This window comes from Oncorhynchus keta, chromosome 11, assembly GCF_023373465.1.
Source record: "Oncorhynchus keta strain PuntledgeMale-10-30-2019 chromosome 11, Oket_V2, whole genome shotgun sequence".
NCBI classification, from domain to species: Eukaryota; Metazoa; Chordata; class Actinopteri; order Salmoniformes; family Salmonidae; genus Oncorhynchus; species Oncorhynchus keta.
Genome location: NC_068431.1, coordinates 36,065,852 through 36,083,258, shown reverse-complemented (window position 1 = coordinate 36,083,258; position 17,407 = coordinate 36,065,852). Strand labels below are relative to the sequence as shown.

At 43.7% G+C, this 17,407-nt stretch overlaps 1 protein-coding gene across 1 annotated transcript; it reads left to right on the top strand.

The window, feature by feature from the left end:
- The first annotated feature begins 2,323 nt into the window (after window positions 1-2,323).
- Window positions 2,324-3,762, top strand: LOC118390724 (olfactory receptor-like protein COR4). Its single transcript, XM_035781445.2, has 2 exons — window positions 2,324-2,506; window positions 2,757-3,762. The coding sequence occupies exon 2, from the start codon at window positions 2,773-2,775 to the stop codon at window positions 3,715-3,717; it is 945 nt and encodes a 314-aa protein (XP_035637338.1). The 5' UTR covers window positions 2,324-2,506; window positions 2,757-2,772; the 3' UTR covers window positions 3,718-3,762.
- The last annotated feature ends 13,645 nt before the right edge of the window (window positions 3,763-17,407 follow it).

The window sequence follows — 17,407 nt, the reverse complement described above, 5'->3', positions numbered from 1 at the left end:
TTTATTTGCGGATTTTTATTCGTGCTTGGGATTAGGGTCTCGCTGGGAGATCCACTTGTGGCTAAGTGTCAGCCTCCTGGCAGAGTCAACCAAGTTTTTGGCTAAAATGTCCTGGTACATTTTAAAAGTTAACGAAGCCGTTGACGGGACGATTGGAATCAAAACAGCCTCATAACATCAGATAATCACCAGCATATTTTACCGTAGGTGTGAGATATTTTTCTGCATATGCTTCTGTTTTTCAATGCCAAACCCACCATTGGTGTACGTGGCCGAAGATATCTATTTTCATGTGATCTGACTAGCACTGCCTGGAGTTTGATTAACAGCAATGGCACATGGCTTGGAACCGCACATGACATGGAAATAGAGCTCTTTGGCAACGTACACCAATGGTGGGTTCGGCATAAAACAATTGGATGCATATGCAGTAAAGAACCTCATACCTACTGTAAAATATGATGGTGGAATATTGATGTCTTTTTTTATATATTATTTTTCTCAGAGCAGTTGTATTTTTTTTGCATACAGTATACTTCACTATTTGTATTATTTATTTAATACAGTCTTTTCAGCTTTTTTGCTTTATCAAGGGTGCCAATAATTTTGGATCTGCCTGTATACAGCGCCTTCAGAAAGTATTCAGACCCCTTGACTTTTTCCACATTTTGTTACATTGAAGCCTTATTCTAAAATGGATAAAATAAAAACAATTATTCAGCAATCTACACACAATACCCCATAATGACAAAATGAAAAATGGTATTTAGAAATGTTAGAAAATGTATTCAAAACTAAAAATCCTAAATACCTTATTTACATAACTATTCAGACCCTTTGCTATGAGACTAGAAATTGAGCTCAGGTGCATCCTGTTTCCATTGATCATCCTTCATATGTTTTTACAACTTGATTGGAGTCCACCTGTGCTAAATTCAATTGATTAAACATAATTTGGAAGTGCACACACCTGTCTATATAAGGTCCCACATCTGACAGTGCATGTCAGAGCAAAAACCAAGCCAGGAGGTCGAAGGAATTGTCCGTAGAGCTCCGAGACAGGATTGTGTGGAGGCACAGATCTGGGGAAGGCTACCAAAACATTTCTGCAGCATTGAAGGTCCACAAGAACACAGCGGCCTCCATCATTCTTAAATGAAATTCTTCCATTTAAGAACCACCAAGACTCTTCCTAGAGCTGGCCACTCGGCCAAATTGACCAATCAGGGGAGAAGGCCCTTGATCAGGGAGGTGACCAAGAACCCGATGGTCGCTCTGACAGAGCTCTAGAGTTCATCTGTGGAGATGTGAGAACCTTCCAGAAGGACAACAATCTCTGCAGCACTCCACCATTCAGGCCTTTATGGTAGAGCGGCCAAATGGAAGACACTCCTCAATAAAAGGCATATGACAGCCTGCTTGGAGAAAAGCACCTAAAGACTCTCAGACCATGAGAAACAAGATTCTCTGGTCTGATGAAACGAAGATTGAACTCTTTGGCCGTCTGGAGGAAACCTGGCACCATCCCTATGGTGAAGCATGGTGGTGGCAGGATGTTTTCAGCAGCAGGGACTGGAAGACTAGGATCGAGGCAAAGATGAACGGAGCAAAGTATAAAAAGATCCTTGATGAACACCTGCTCCAGAGTGCTTAGGACCTCAGACTGGGGGGAAGGTTCACCTTCCAAAAGGACAACGACACTAAGCAGACAGCCAAGACAATCCAGTGGCTTCGGGACAAGTCTCTGAATGTCATTGAGTGGCCCAGCCAGAGCCTGGACTTGAACCCGATCGAACATCTCTGGAGAAACCTGAAAATATATGAAATAGAATTAAGAATTAATTAAAGAATTAAGAGAATAGCTGTGCAGCAATTCTCCCCATCCAACCTGACAGAGCTTGAGAGGATCTGCAGAGAAGAATGGGAGAAACTCCACAAATACAGGCGTGCGAAGCTTGTAGCGTCATAGCCAAGAAGACTCGAGGCTGTAATCGCTGCCAAAGGTGTTTCAACAAAGTACTGTAAATGTAAAATCTCAGTTGTGTTATTTAAAAAAATTAGCAAAAATTTGTAAAAAACAGATTTTGCTTTGTCATTAGGGGGTAATACGTCCAGATTGACGAGGAAAAAACTATGTAATACATTTTAGAATAAGGCTGTAACCTAACAAAATGTGGAAAAAGCTAAAGGGTCTGAATACTTTCCGAGTACACTGTATACTGGCACTAGGCCAGCGTGTTAATGTTGAACCCTGGCGGGTTAGGGTTATAGACTGTAGGTGAGTTACTGAGCCTGAGAGATGAGACAAATTTAGAGCCTGTTGCTTGGCAACACTTTCCCCACAGAGTACTGTGACCGAACCTACGGTACATACCCCAGCATTAGAGATACCACCCCTAACCTAATAAAAGGTGGTGGTGTTGCTTTTTCTGGCTGGTGTTTCAGATAGGGTGAACTGGACACAGAGGAATCTAGTGAATAACTTCGCACTCTCTCTCTGTCAATGGTATGAGATGTTAGAATAAAGCCTGTATGTTTGTTTATGTAGCAGGGGCCGTTTATTAAATTAAGTGAGTGGCGTCTATGTATACACATTTTCCATTAGCCATTTAAATTTTCTTTAACTTTTACTAAGTCATTCCAGTTTCACATGAAATTGGTGGCAGTGTCGGGATTTGATTATAATATAATACATTTTTTGATTGATTGGAACTGTATCTTATGTGTTTTTCTATTAATTCTCTTCTCTCTTTCAGGTCTCTCCGCCCTCAGATGGAGAACCATACATACAATGAGCTTGTTCTCCTCCTAGAGGGGTTAAATGTCACCCACCAGTCTTCCTACCCTGCCTTCATCATCCTCCTTGTTATCTACATCTTCACAATGGTGGCCAACATCGGCCTCACAGTGCTAATCTGCATGGAAAGGAGCCTGCACCAGCCCATGTACATCCTCCTTTGCAACATGTCTTTCAACGATGCTCTCAGTATCACCACCTTCATACCTCGAGTGCTGAGTGATATTTTCAAAGCAAGTGCAGAAAGATATATTACCTATGTTGAGTGTGCCATACAAGCGTTCTGCGGTCACATGTTTGCTGCGACCGGACATACAATACTAATGATCATGGCTTTTGACAGGTATATGGCCATCTGCAACCCTTTGCGATATGCCTCCATCATGAACAACAAAATGCTGGTACAACTGTGTGTGTTTGCCTGGGGTGTGGCATTTCTCATTGTGGCGGTCCTTATAGGACTCTCTGTCCGCTTATCACGCTGCCGGTCAAAGGTTTTCAACCCTTTCTGCGACAACGCTTCGTTGTTCAAGCTCTCCTGTGAGAGTGTGTATATAAATGACATATACGGATTCTTTTTCACTGCGCTCCTTCTTATCACCTCCATGGGGAGTGTGGCTCTGACATACATTAGGATCACCATGGTGTGTGTGAGGAGTAAGAGCAAGTCGTTGAACAGCAAAGCCCTGAACACTTGCTTCACACACCTGGCTGTATACCTCATTATGCTGATGACAGGTTTCATCATTGTCTTTCTTCATCGGTACCCACAGTGGTCAAATCACAGGAAACTGGCATCCATTATATTTTCTCTGGTTGCTCCTTGTCTTAACCCAATTATCTATGGGCTTCAGTCCAAAGAGATTTACAAAGTGGTAAAGAATATGTTCCAGTCCAAGATTATGTCTCTTCGATTGTAATATACTTTTTAATGTGTAAAAGTGAATAAAAAGTGTTTGTCCCTATTGAAATGCCCCACTAGTAATGCTGTCTTTGTAAACTAGGGTCAATGTTAATAAGGATCGCCTTTTATTCTATTTTTGCCTAAAATGACATACCCAAATCTAACTGTCTGTAGCTCAGGACCTGAAGCAAGGATATGCATATTCCTGATACCATTTGAAAGGAAACACTTTGAAGTTTGTGGAAATGTGAAATTAATGTAGGAGAATATATCACATTAGATCTGGTAAAAGAAAATACAAACAAAAAAACATGAATTAGTTTAATACATTTTTTGTTATATAATTTTGAAATGCAAGAGAAAGGCCATAATAAAAAAATTCAGTTTAGACGCAATTTAGATTTTGGCCACTAGATGTCAGCAGTGTATATGCAAAGTTTCAGACTGATCCAGTGAAGCGTTGCAATACATCAGAAAATGTTGTATCAAGCCGAATTGGTCAATTGATACATTTCCAAGTACATAACTATAGAGAACATACAAAAATGATATGGTAATAAAACATTTTCTGTTCACACACTCCCAGGAAGGTTCTACATGATGGAAAATTTGCTTCCTACAGAAAAGACACTAATCTTCACACGGTGTGGGGCCAGAAACAGCAGGGGTGTTACATCTGCTCCTGCCACGCCCTCTAATTCTCTTCCTGGACCCCCCTAACCTGCCACCACTCCCCCAGTGCACTCTCTCTCTCTCTCTCTCTCTCTCTCTCTCTCTCTCTCTCTCTCTCTCTCTCTCTCTCTCTCTCTCTCTCTCTCTCTCTGTCTCTCTCTATGTGATTGTGTGAGTGGAGACAGGTGTGCTGGAAGCAGAGCAGATTCCCACCAGCTGCAACCTGTTCCATAATCAAGAACCCTACAAACTCAGCCCTGCCACGTCCACGCTGCTAGATCGTAGCCTCTACTCAGTCATTCTGCATTTCTAGCTGTTTGTTCCTGCATAGATTTTGTTATCCTGTTGTGCCTGTTTTCCCTGAACTCACGTACAGTCCCGTCTACTCTGACTCTGGTACCTGTCTCCAGTCCCTCGTCTCCTCAGTCCTGCTTTTCTGCCCTGGATCCCCGCTACTGTGATTAGGGTCTCTCGACTGCTTCATTGGATTCTGCTCCAGACCTGCTTACCCGGTTCCTATTCTCCTTGCCCTCAGCCTCAGTCCGGATTCCCTACTACCTGCCCTAGATTCTCCTGGACTGCACCCCATCTCCTCTCCCGCTTTTCAATAAATACATTGGTTACCTATCCTTGTCTCCTCGTCTGAATCTGCTTTTGGGTTCACCTGCTCCGCACGCGTAACAAGGGGTTCAAACTTTAAAACCCAGTTCCTACATTTGAATATAAACATTTATTTGATCAAACAAAACTATGCTACATTTTATCTCTGGAACACTCAGAATGACCAATCAGAGCAAGATTATTGAATGTGAGTACATTATTTACCTTCAGAGGTGAATGTATCAAACCAGTTGCCGTGATAAACATGTTTTGTTGTTGTGTACTCTCCTCAAACAATAGCATGGAATCTTCCCTTCCTGTCCAGCTCAGGTGTTCGGGGTCGCCGGCCTTCTAGCTGCTGGCGAACCTACTGCTGGCAAACGCCCTTTACTCATCAACCCCGGACTCTCGTCATCATTACACACACCTGGTTACATCCCCCACTCTATCACGGTATATGTATACATACTCCCTCTGCCATTTTACTTTGTTGGTCATTCTAAATGTTACTTGAATTCCTGAGAGGAATCTCTCCTACTATTTCCCGTGCACTGTATATTTTACACTTTGTGTTCGCCCTGTGCCTTTTTGTTCATGAAGATATATTTTGAGCACAACAGCGTTTGGGTTACGTCCCTCTTTGATCTCTGGTGCTTAAGAAATTCCGAAGTTCTAAACCTGCGACTACCTCCTGCCTACTCCTCTCTACACCAGTGACAGTAATAGCTACTGTAAATCGGACAGTGCAGTTAGATTAACAATAATTTAAGCTTTCTTACCATATAAGACATGTCTATGTCCTGGGAAATGTTCTTGTTACTTACAACGTCAAGCTAATCACATTAGCGCACGTTAGCTCAACTATCCCGGTGGAGGAACACCGATCCCATAGAGGTTTTAACAAGGGTTAGCAAATTAAATATGTCAAAGTAGCAGTGGGATTTGCTGAGGCCAAATGTTCTCCTCCTTGCCATTAACACTAATCTATCAATTCAGCCTGCCCACAACCTCACTCCTGTATATTGATATATACACTTTGACAAATCCAATCAGTAGTCGGAGAAGAATCATCATTGGAAGACAGCTGAAAAGCATAGGCGCATTGGCATATAAGTGATATTCTAGACAGATTTTCAATCCACTGCATGAGCTACTTAGTTCATAGAACTGCGGTTAGTACAATACCTTCTGAAAGTATTCACACCACTTTTTCCAAATTTTGTTTTGTTACAGCTTGAATTAAAAATGTATTAAATTAAGATTTTTGGGTCAATGGTCTACACACAATACCCCATAATGTCAAAGCGGAGTTATGTTTTTGTCACGCCTTGGTCTTAGTATTTTGTGTTTTCTTTATTTATTTGGTCAGGCCACGGTGTGACATGGGTTTATTTTGTGGTGTGTTTTTGTATTGGGGTTTTAGTGGGTATTGGGATAATGGCTGAGTAGGGTTTTCTAGGAAAGTCTATGGTTGCCTGAGGCGGTTCTTAATCAGAGGCAGGTGATTTTCGTTGTCTCTGATTGGGAACCATATTTAGGCAGCCATATTCTTTGGACGTGGGAGGATGAATTGTTCGGAGAAGGACCCTGGGATCAGCCTGGAGAATATCGCCGCGAGAGCTGAGAGGCGCTGGTATGAGGAGAAGCAACAACGGCAGCAGGAGCAACAATATCGGGACTACACTACTTGGGAGGAAATAAACAGGTGGGCGGTCGACCCAGAGAGAGTGCTGGAGCCCGCCTGGGATTCGCTGGAGCTGTGCGAAGCAGGTTATCGGAGAATGGAGTTGGCGAAGCAGGCATGGCGGCGCGGACGGAAGACCGAGAGTCAGCCCCAAAAATCTCTTGGGGGGTCAGGGAGAGTGTGGCAGAGTCAGGGTTCAGACCTGAGCCAACTCCCCGTGTTTATCGTGAGGAGCCAAGGAGGAGACCAGAACCAGAGCCGGTGTTGGAGGTGAGTGAAGCAGAGACTGTGAAGGAGTTAAAAGTGAGGAGAGAGTTATGAGGGAGTTGCTAGTTTGGTGCTTTAAATACGATATTCGCCCGACGGAGCGTGTCAGGGATTTAATGGCACCTGGGTCAGCGCTCCATACTCGTCCTGAGGTGCGTGTTAGTCGGCTGGTGAAAATTGTGCAAGCCTCACGCACTAGGCCTCCTGTGTACCTACCTAGCCTTGCATGTCCTGTGCCAGTCATGCTCTCAGGCTCTCCAGTACGCCTTCATGGTCCGCTCCATCCTGTGCCACCTTTACACACCAGTCCTCCGGTGGCAGCTCCCCGCACCAGGCTTCCTGTGCGTGTCCTCGGTCCAGTGCCACCAGTGCCAGCACCACGCACCAGGCCTTCAGTGCGCCTCGCCTGTTTAGCGCAGCCAGAGCCTTCCTCCTCTACAGCGCTGCCGGAGCCTCCCGCCTGTTTAGCGCAGCCAGAGCCTTCCTCCTCTCCAGCGCTGCTGGAGTCTCCCGCCTGTTTAGCGCAGCCAGAGCCATCCTCCTCTACAGCGCTGCCGGAGCCTCCCGCCTGTTCAGCGCAGCCAGAGCCTTCCTCCTCTACAGCACTGCTGGAGTCTCCCGCCTGTTTAGCGCAGCCAGAGCCTTCCTCCTCTCCTGTGCTGCCGGAGTCTCCCACCTGTTCAGCGCTGCCAGAGCCTTCCTCCTCTACAGCGCTGCTGGAGTCTCTTGCCTGTTCAGAGCAGCCAGAGCTGCCAGCCTGCATGGAGCAGCCTGAGCTGCCAGTCTGCATGGAGCAGCCAGAGCTGTCAGTCTGCATGGAGCAGCCAGAGCTGCCAGTCTGCACGGAGCTGTCAGTCTACAAGGAGCTGCCAGTCTGCATGGAGCAGCCAGAGCTGCCAGTCTGCATGGAGCAGCCAGAGCAGCTAGATCCGCCAGTCAGCCAGACTCTTCCAGATCTGCCAGTCATCCAGACTCTTCCAGATCTGCCAGTCATCCAGACTCTTCCAGATCTGCCAGTCATCCAGACTCTTCCAGATCTGCCAGTCAACCAGACACTTCCAGATCTGTCAGCCAGCCAGGATCTGCCAGAACCACCAGCTAGCCAGGATCTGCCAGAGCCTACTACCTGCCTGAGATTCCTCTCAGTACTGAGCTTCCTCTCAGTACTGGGCTTCCTCTCAGTACTGGGCTTCCTCTCAGTGCTGAGCTACCCCTCAGTCCCGAGCTTCCCCTCAGTCCCGAGCTTCCCCTCAGTCCCGAGCTTCCACCTCAGTCCCGAGCTGCCCCTCAGTCCAGTGGGGTCCTTGGTGAAGGTTATTAGGCCAAGGTCGGCGGCGAGGGTCGCCAATCAAAGGACGCGTTACAGGGGGACTAAGACTTGGTTGGAGTGGGGCCCACGTTCCGAGCCGGAGCCGCCACCGTGGACAGATGCCCACCCGGACCCTCCCCTATGGGTTTAGGTGTGCAGCCGGGAGTCCGCACCTTGGGGGTGGGGGTTCTGTCACGCCTTGGTCTTAGTATTTTGTGTTTTCTTTCTTTATTTGGTCAGGCCAGGGTGTGACATGGGTTTATTTTCTGGTGTGTTTTTGTATTGGGGTTTTAGTGGGTATTGGGATTGTGGCTGAGTAGGGTTGTCTAGGAAAGTCTATGGTGGCATGAGGCGGTTCTTAATCAGAGGCAGGTGATTTTCGTTGTCTCTGATTGGCAGCCATATTCTTTGAGTGTTTCGTGGGTGATTGTTCCTGTCTCTGTGTTAGTGTTCACCAGATAGGCTGTATAGGTTTTCACGTTCCATTTGTTGTTTTTGTTTGTTCGTGTTTTCATTTATTAAAGGTGTATCTAACTAACCACGCTGCATTTTGGTCCGACTCTCCTTCGACGCAAGAAAACCGTTACAGTTTTTCAATATTTTTTACAAATGAAAAAGTGAAATGTCTTGAGTCAATAAGTATTCAACCCATTTGTTATTGCAAGCCTAAATAAGTTCAGGAGTAAACATTTGGACTCACTCTGTGTGAAATAATACTGTTTAACATGATTTTTTAATGACAACCTCATCTTTGTACCCCACACATATAATCATCTGTAAGGTCCCTCAGTCGAGCAGTGAATTTCAAACACAGATTCAACCACAAAGACCAGGGAGGTTTTCCAATGCTCTGCAAAGACTGGCATCTATTGGCAGATTGGTTAAAAAAAGCAGACACTGAATATCCCTTTGAGCATGGTGATGTTATTCATTAATTACTTAAATCAGCTTGAAAATGGCTGTCTAGCAGTGATCAACAACCAACTTGACAGAGCTTGAGGAGTTTAAAAAAATAATAATCGGCAAATATTATACAATCAAAGTGTGCAAAGCTCTAGGAGATTTACCCCAAAAGGCTCACAGCTGTAATCGCTACCAAAGGTGATTCTAACATGTATTGACTCAGGGGGTTGAATCCTCTGTGGAGATGGGAGATGGGAATCAAATGAAGATATCTTACAGTTTAATTTTCATTAATTAAAAAAAGACTATTCAATTTTAATCCCAATTTGTAACACAACAAAATTTGGAAAAAGTCAATGGGTATGAATACTGTATATGTCTATGTTTGGTTCAGATTTTGTCAAGTCTGGACAGGCCTTGATTTCAACATCCACAGACTTCAGGTCCGATCCGGCTTACATTTGACCCCAACATAGACGTCTATACAGTGCCTTCAGAAAGTATTCATACCCCTGGAGTTATTTCACATTTTGTTGTGTTACAGCCTGAATCTACACAATACCCCATAATGACAAAGTGAAAACATGTTTTTCGAAATTTCTGGAAGTTATTTGAAAATTAAATACAGAAATATCTCATTTAGATAAGCATTCAAACCCAATACTTTGCAGAAGCACCAGAGGCAGTGATTACCTCGATTACCACGACACCGGTGCCCCCGCACATTGACTCTGTATCATTACCCATTGTATATAGCCCTGCTATTGTTATTTACTGCTGCTCTTTAACTATTTTTCTTAAAACTGCATTGGTGGTTAAGGGCTTGTAAGTCACCATTTCACTGTAAGGTCTACACCAGTTGTATTCGGCACACATGACAAATATAATTTGATTTGACTACAGCTGTGAGTCTATCCGGGTAAGTCTCTAAGAGCTTTCCACACCTGGATTGTGCAATATTTGCACATTATTATTTTCAAAAGTCTTCAAGCTCTGTCAAATTGGTTGTTGATTATTGCTAGACAACCTTTTCAAATCTTGCCGTAGATTTTCAAGTAGATTTAAGTCAAAATGGTAACTCTGCCACTCAGGAACATTCACTGTCTTCTTGGTAAGAAACTCCAGTGTAGATTTGGCCTTGTGTTTTAGGTTATGATCCTGCTGAAAGGTGCATTCATCTCTCAGTGTCTGGTGGAAAGAAGACTGAACCAGGTTTTCCTCTATGAATTTGCCTGTGCTTAGCTCCATTCCATTTCTTTTTCATCCTGAAAAACTCCTCAGTCCTTAACGATGACAAATATAACCATAATATGATGCAGCCACCACTATGCTTGGAAATATGTAGAGTGGTACTCAGTAATGTGTTGATTGGATTTGCCCCAAACATAACACTTGGAATTTAGGACAAAAAGTTAATTGCTTTGTCACATTTTTTGCAGTATTACTTTTGTGCCTAGTTGAAAACAGGATGCATATTTTGGAATATTTGTATTCTCTACAGGCTTCATTCTTTTCACTCTGTCAATTCGGTTAGTATTGTGGAGCAGCTACAATATTGTTGATCATCCTCAGTTTTGTCCTATCACAGATATTGTACTCTATATCTGTTTTTGAGTCCTCATCGGTCTCATGCTGAAATCCCTGAGTGGTTTCCTTCCTCTCCGGCAACTGAGTTATAAAGGAGACCTATATCTTTGGAGTGACTGGGTGTATTAATACACCAAAGTGTAATTAATAACTTCACCATGCTCAAAGTGATATTCAATGTCTGCTTTTTATTTTTTTTTGTCATCTCGCAATAGGTGCCCTTCTTCGCATGGCATTGGAAAACCTCCCTGGTCGTTGTGGTTGAATCTGTGTTTGAAATCCACTACTTGACTGAGGGACCTTACAGGTAATTGTATGTGTGAGGTAAAGAGGTGAGGTACAGTGCATTCGGAAAGTATTCAGACCCCTCCCTTCTTCCACATTTTGTTACGTTACAGCCTTATTCTAAAATGGATTTAATACAAAATGTTATTCATCAATCTACACACAATACCCCATAATGACAAAGCGAAAACAGGTTTTTAGATTTTTTTGCAAACGAATAAAAAAAACACAAAAACACAAAGACATGAGGGGGAACAGAAAAACTGCTACAGAGCACTGAGGACCTAAGACTGGGGCAAAGGTTCACCTTCCAGCAAGACAACAACCCTAAACACACAGCCAAGTCTCTGAATGTCCTTGAAAATTGCATGTTTTAGTTTATGTTTTGTCATTGGTGGAGAATCAGGTACTGTCTACTAATGTGGCCAGCTTGGCACTGTGTTATCCTCAAAGCGGGCAAAGAACGTGTTTAGCTGTATGGGAGCAAGGTGTCGGTGTCAGCGACGTAGCTGGTTTTCCTTTTGTAGACCCTGCCACATACGTCTCATGTCTGAGCCATTGAATTGCGACTCCACTTTGTCTCTTTACTGACGTTTCGCCTGTTTGATTTCCTTGCAGAGGGAATGACCACTCTGTTTGTATTCTGCCATATTCCCAGTCCCCTTGACATCGTTAAATGCGGTGGTTCACGCTTTCAGTTTAGCGCGAATGCTGCCATCTATCCATCAATTTCTGGTTAAGATAGGTTTTAATAGTCACAGTAGGTAGAACATATCCTATGCACTGCTTGATAAACTCAGTAACCGTCTCGGTGTATACGTCATTATTCTCCGAAGCTACCCGGAACATATCCCAGTCCGAGTGATCAAAACAACATTGAAGCATGGATTCCGATTGGTCAGACCAGCAGTGAATAGTCCTTACTTCCTGTTAAAGTTTCTGCCTGTAGGAAGGGAGGAGCAAAATGGAGTCGTGGTCAGATTTGCCGAAAAGAGGGCGGGGGAGGGCCTTGTATGGAGTAGCAATGGTCAAGTTTTTCCAGCGCGAGTGCTACAATCGATATGCTGATAGAATTTAGGAAGCCTTTTCCTCAAATTTGCTTTGTTAAAATCCCCTGCTACAATAAATGCAGCCTTAGGATATATGTTTTCCAGTTTGCATAAAGTCCAGTGAAGTTCCTTGAGGGCCGTTGTGGTATCAGCTTGAGGGGGTATATACATTTGACGTTAATATCTCGTATCTCACTCCGCTATATTAGGTTTCTATCTCTCTTCTTTAGTTTATACAGGAAGTGTAGTGTCCACAGAAAGTCTTGGTGTCACTAGTACCTCGCGTCATTTACGGACCTTCTAATATAATAAAATCGAATATTCTTTAGTTTAGTTTGGTACTGCAGATACCTGTTGTCGTCACAGACCCACTACTGCTACCTAGGTGGCTCTACACCCAATTCCTACCTTCCATTTGCATAGAATACTTGGTTACCTTTTAAACATTTTTCTCTACAAAAAAATCTAAATATAGGTCACCGGGTAAGAATGCCCTGCTAAGGAATTTAAAATCAACACCCAAACTACACAAAAGCAATCAAATATTTCTGAATGTAGCCCAAGCGTCAATTCCCCAAATGCGTGAATAAAGATTTACTGACCTCGTCTCATAGACTGGGAAAAGCAATGTAGTTTGGATCTCGTCACCACCTCTGTCGTGCACCAGTTCACCCACTGGCCTGAAATAAACCCTCAATTCAGATGTCAGGTCTTTGCCTTACGGATCCTGGATCCGCCCGTGCACGGTTCTCAGCAGTTACTTGGGACGACAGAGGCAGATTTTGAGATCCGGCTCGAAGGACCAATTTGTCAGGAGAATTCTGTACTCCTGTTCATTTACCAATTCAATTAGGTTACCCTCAGTCTGTTATATCGGGATTTGTAAGATACTGATAGAAACTAAAACAGACAGAGGCCCAGTCTACCAAAGTTAAATGTTTATTCACGGGAATGTTCTGAAGTCAAGAATACAAATCAATTCATTTTATACTGACTTCTCACGCCCACACATACACACAAACATACGCACACACGTACACACAAACATACGCATACACGTACACACAAATATACGCATACACATGTCCTGCTATGCACACACTGTGTGTCTCACTTCCCAGCAGACAGAGATAGTGACTTTGTCCTTGAGACGTACTCCCCGTTCTCTCCCAAATCTCTAGTCAAGTCGGCACCAAGCTCAGACAGTCTGTGTTTATAATACCATAAAGGCATATTGTTTTACCCTAATTCTGACTAGGACTACACATTTATTGATTATGATTTCATACATTCTAGTCAATTCCATACAATTATATGTTTCAGGGCGGAACATTCTAATCATTCAATTAACAGACCATTTTCATCTATCACTGTGCTAATGGCTAAATTTGAAGAGTACTTTGTACCAAGCCAGAACGTCACGTTTGAGAGATACAAGTTTTTCTCTCATGATCAGAAACAGGGAGTCAGTTTTGACCAGTATTTGAGCTGAGTTGAACACACTGAGCAAAACGTGTGAATTTGAAAATCTGAAAGACTCACTAGTGAAAGACAGGATAGTCTGTGACATACTTGATAATGGACTCAAGGAGAGATTGCTGTGTGAGCAAGATTTAACTTTGGATAAAGCAGTGAATATGTGTCGAGCAGCTGAAACCACCAGAGCACAAGCTAAAGAGCTGTGCAGGGGTGAGACGTCAGTCCACGCAATAAAAAGAGAGCAGCACCACACACAATGCATTACAAAACAAAAACAAGCAAACGAGAGAAATAAAAAAAATGTGGATTTATCCACAAGCCAAAAAATGCCTGGCATATAGCAAATCATGTAACAACTGTGGGAAAAATAATGATTTCTCAAAATGCTGCAAAGCTGAGCCTACAAAGAAAAAGGTTCACACAGTCGAGGATGTTGAAGAATTCTTTGTTGATTCTGTGGAAATATGCAATGCAGTAAATGCTGAATGGATTGCGCCATTGACTGTGAATGAAACTATAATACCTTTCAAGCTTGATACTGGAGCACAGGTAAACCTGTTGTTGCTGGATGACTACAAAACACTGAAAGCGAAGAGCAAAATACACCCGGTGAAAATTAAGGTTACTGGTTATACTGGGGAGAAAGTACCAGTCAAAGGTAGCTGCATAGTAACTTTACAGCACAAAGGAAAACAGTTCAGAGCACAGCTGTTGATTGTGGAAAAGAGTGTACAGCCTATTCTAGGAATCAATGCATGTGAAAAGCTCAATTTGTTGAAAAGAGTGTATGTAGTGACGTCACAGACTGAAAATGACCAAGAATCTTGGAGGTCTTGGATGTTTACCAGGAGAACACAAAATATGTACTGATGACAAAATTACTCCAGTTATGCATGCATTGCACTGAGGAAAAAGCTCAAAGAGGAACTGGGAACTATGGAAAAGATGGACGTCATCACAATAATGGATGAACCTACAGACTGGGTAAGCTCACTGGTTATCGTGGTGAAAAAGAACAGCGGTCTCAGGAAATGTCTAGACCCGAGAGATCTCAACGAAGCAATCAAGAGAGAGCATTTCAAGTTGCCAACCAGAGAAGAGATAATGTCGCAGTTTGCTGGAGCGAAGTGGGTCAGTAAGCTTGATGCCTCATCAGGATTCTGCCAAATGAAGTTAGATGATGCAAGCTCAGGGCTACGCACATTCAACACACCTGAGGGCAGGTACAGATTTCTTCGTCTACCATATGGGATTCTCTCAGCGCCAGAGGTCTACCATAAGACAATCCACATGATCTTCGAGCACATTCCAGGGGTGGAGACCATGATGGATGACATCATCGTCTGGGGGTCCACAAAAGAAGAACATGATGTGAGAGTGAGACAAGTGCTGGACCTGACACGGAAAGTAAACCTAAAACTAAACAAGCACAAATGCGAGTTTGGTGTGAAAACACTTACCTTCGTGGGAGACGTACTTCCAGAGGACGGAGTCAAACTAGACCCGAGGAAAACATCAGCCATCAACAACATGTAGCGCCCGAAGAACAAGGACGATGAGAGACGCTTAATGGGCATGATCATCTACCTTGCAAAGTTCATTCCTCAACTGTCAGCACAGTCCGCTCCACTCAGATGTCTTCTGGAACAGAAAAAGGAATGGGAATGGTCACATGAACAGGAAAACTGCTTCAAAAACCTAAAGAAGACAATCACAGAAGGGCCAGTGCTCAGGTTCTATGATCCAGAGAAAAGCACAAGGATTTCTGCAGACGCGTCACAGTTTGGCCTGGGAGCAGTTCTTCTGCAACAGCATGACGACACACGGCAACCTGACGCTTATGCATCCAGAGCCTTGACAGGCGCAGAGACAAGGTATGCGCAAATAGAGAAAGAACTACTGGCGAGCACATACATTTGCAAAAGTTTTCACCAATACATCTACGGACGAAACTTCGAAGTAGAAACCGACCACAAACCTTTGGTGTCAATCATGTCTAAGCCACTGAATGATTGTCCAATGAGAATCCAGAGAATGTTGATCAGACTGCAAAAGTATGATGTGAAGATGATCTATACCCCGGGAAAGTTCATGTTCGCCGCCGACACTCTTTCTCGAGCAGTCGACAAGAAGGAGAGCTTCGACACACAGAAAAACACTGAAATTCAGACCTACGTCGACATGATCGTAGCATCACTTCCTGTGTCTTCTGAGAGAATGGAGTAGATCAAAAGAGAGACCACAGCTGACCAAACAATGACAGAGTTGAAAGAAATAACAGAAAAACAACTGTCCATACAAGGATTACTGGATGTGCAGAGCCGAGCTCACCGTTGTGGATGACATATTGTTCAAAGGCAACAAGATTGTCATTCCCATGACACTATGCACAGAAATGCTACAGAAAATACACGAGGGCCACTTGGGTGAGGAAAAATGCAAACAACGAGCATGAGAAGTAATGTACTGGCCAACAATGAACCAGGAAATCAGCCAGACCACTGCTTCATGTGAACTGTGTTTGACCTACAGGCCAAAGCAGCAAGCACAGCCGCTAATGCCTCATCCAGTACCCAACAGACCCTACTACAAAGTTGGAGTTGACCTTTTTGACTGCAGTGGCAAAAGTCACATTGTTGTTACCGACTACTACTCAAACTACCCTGAAGTAGCAACACTGCCAACTACCTCCAGCAAAGCTGCAATCACCTACCTGAAATCAGTCTTTGCAAGACATGGGGTTGTGTCTGAACTGTACTCAGACAATGGCCGCAGTTCTCAAGTTCCGAATTCCGATGCAACACCTCCAGCCCCAACTACCCAAGGTCCAATGGCTTAGCAGAGAGTTCACTCAAAATTGTCAAAGGTCTGATGAAAAAGGCACACGATGGAAAGGAGGATTTCCTAAGAAATCTGATGATCTACCGCAGCGCACCGCTGCAGAACGGACTTTCACCTGCACAAATGTTGATGGGACGTCGCATCAGAACCAACCTAACCATCCATGAAGACTTGCTAACACCCAGAGGTGCTCACAAAGTCAAACTTGTGAAGGAAAAACAGAAAGACAAACAAAAACAGCGACACAACAAAAGTTCAAGACACTTACCTGAACTGAAAACTGGAAATCATGTACGACTCCGAGACATCACTACAGGAACCTGGATGCAGCAAGGGTGTGCAGAGACAAGTTGCACCGCGATCCTATGAGATGCAAACGGAGCATGGATCACAACTGAGATGAAACAGAGTGGATCTAAGGCTTCAGCCATTCACTCAAGTGACTGTGGACCACCAGGAGGATACTGCTGAAGCGTCAAATGCCTTTAGAAATGGACAATTCAGTCAGAACACCCTGACTGACAATGAACGCTGTCCAACTATTTCAGGAAGCACTTTAGTGATCACAGGCCTCTCTCATCTTTTAAAGTGGGAGAACTTGCACAATTGGAGCTGGCTAAATACTTTGTTGCCCCACTGTATATGTTCATTAAAAGTAGTTAAACCTACACCCCGGTTTGTCATTATATAAGGAACAAACATAATAATCCTTGACTGGCCTTTTATTAGCAAAATAACAACAAATTGATTGTCTTTCAACCCGCCCTAAATAATGTCATAGACTTTTTGTTGGTTATAGATTGTCAACACCATAAAACCCACATTGGACTGACTGTAATGGGAGGTACTGTAAACAGACAACAGATGAGTTACAGTACCTGAGAGATGAGACAAACTGAGAGCTTGTTGCTTGGAAACGGTTTGCCTCAGAGTGCACAGGATGTGCCCCAATGTTAGAGATTCAACACCTAACCTAATAAAAGGTGGTGGTGTTATTTGACTGGCCTCAGTTGTGGGGTTGTGTGTCAGA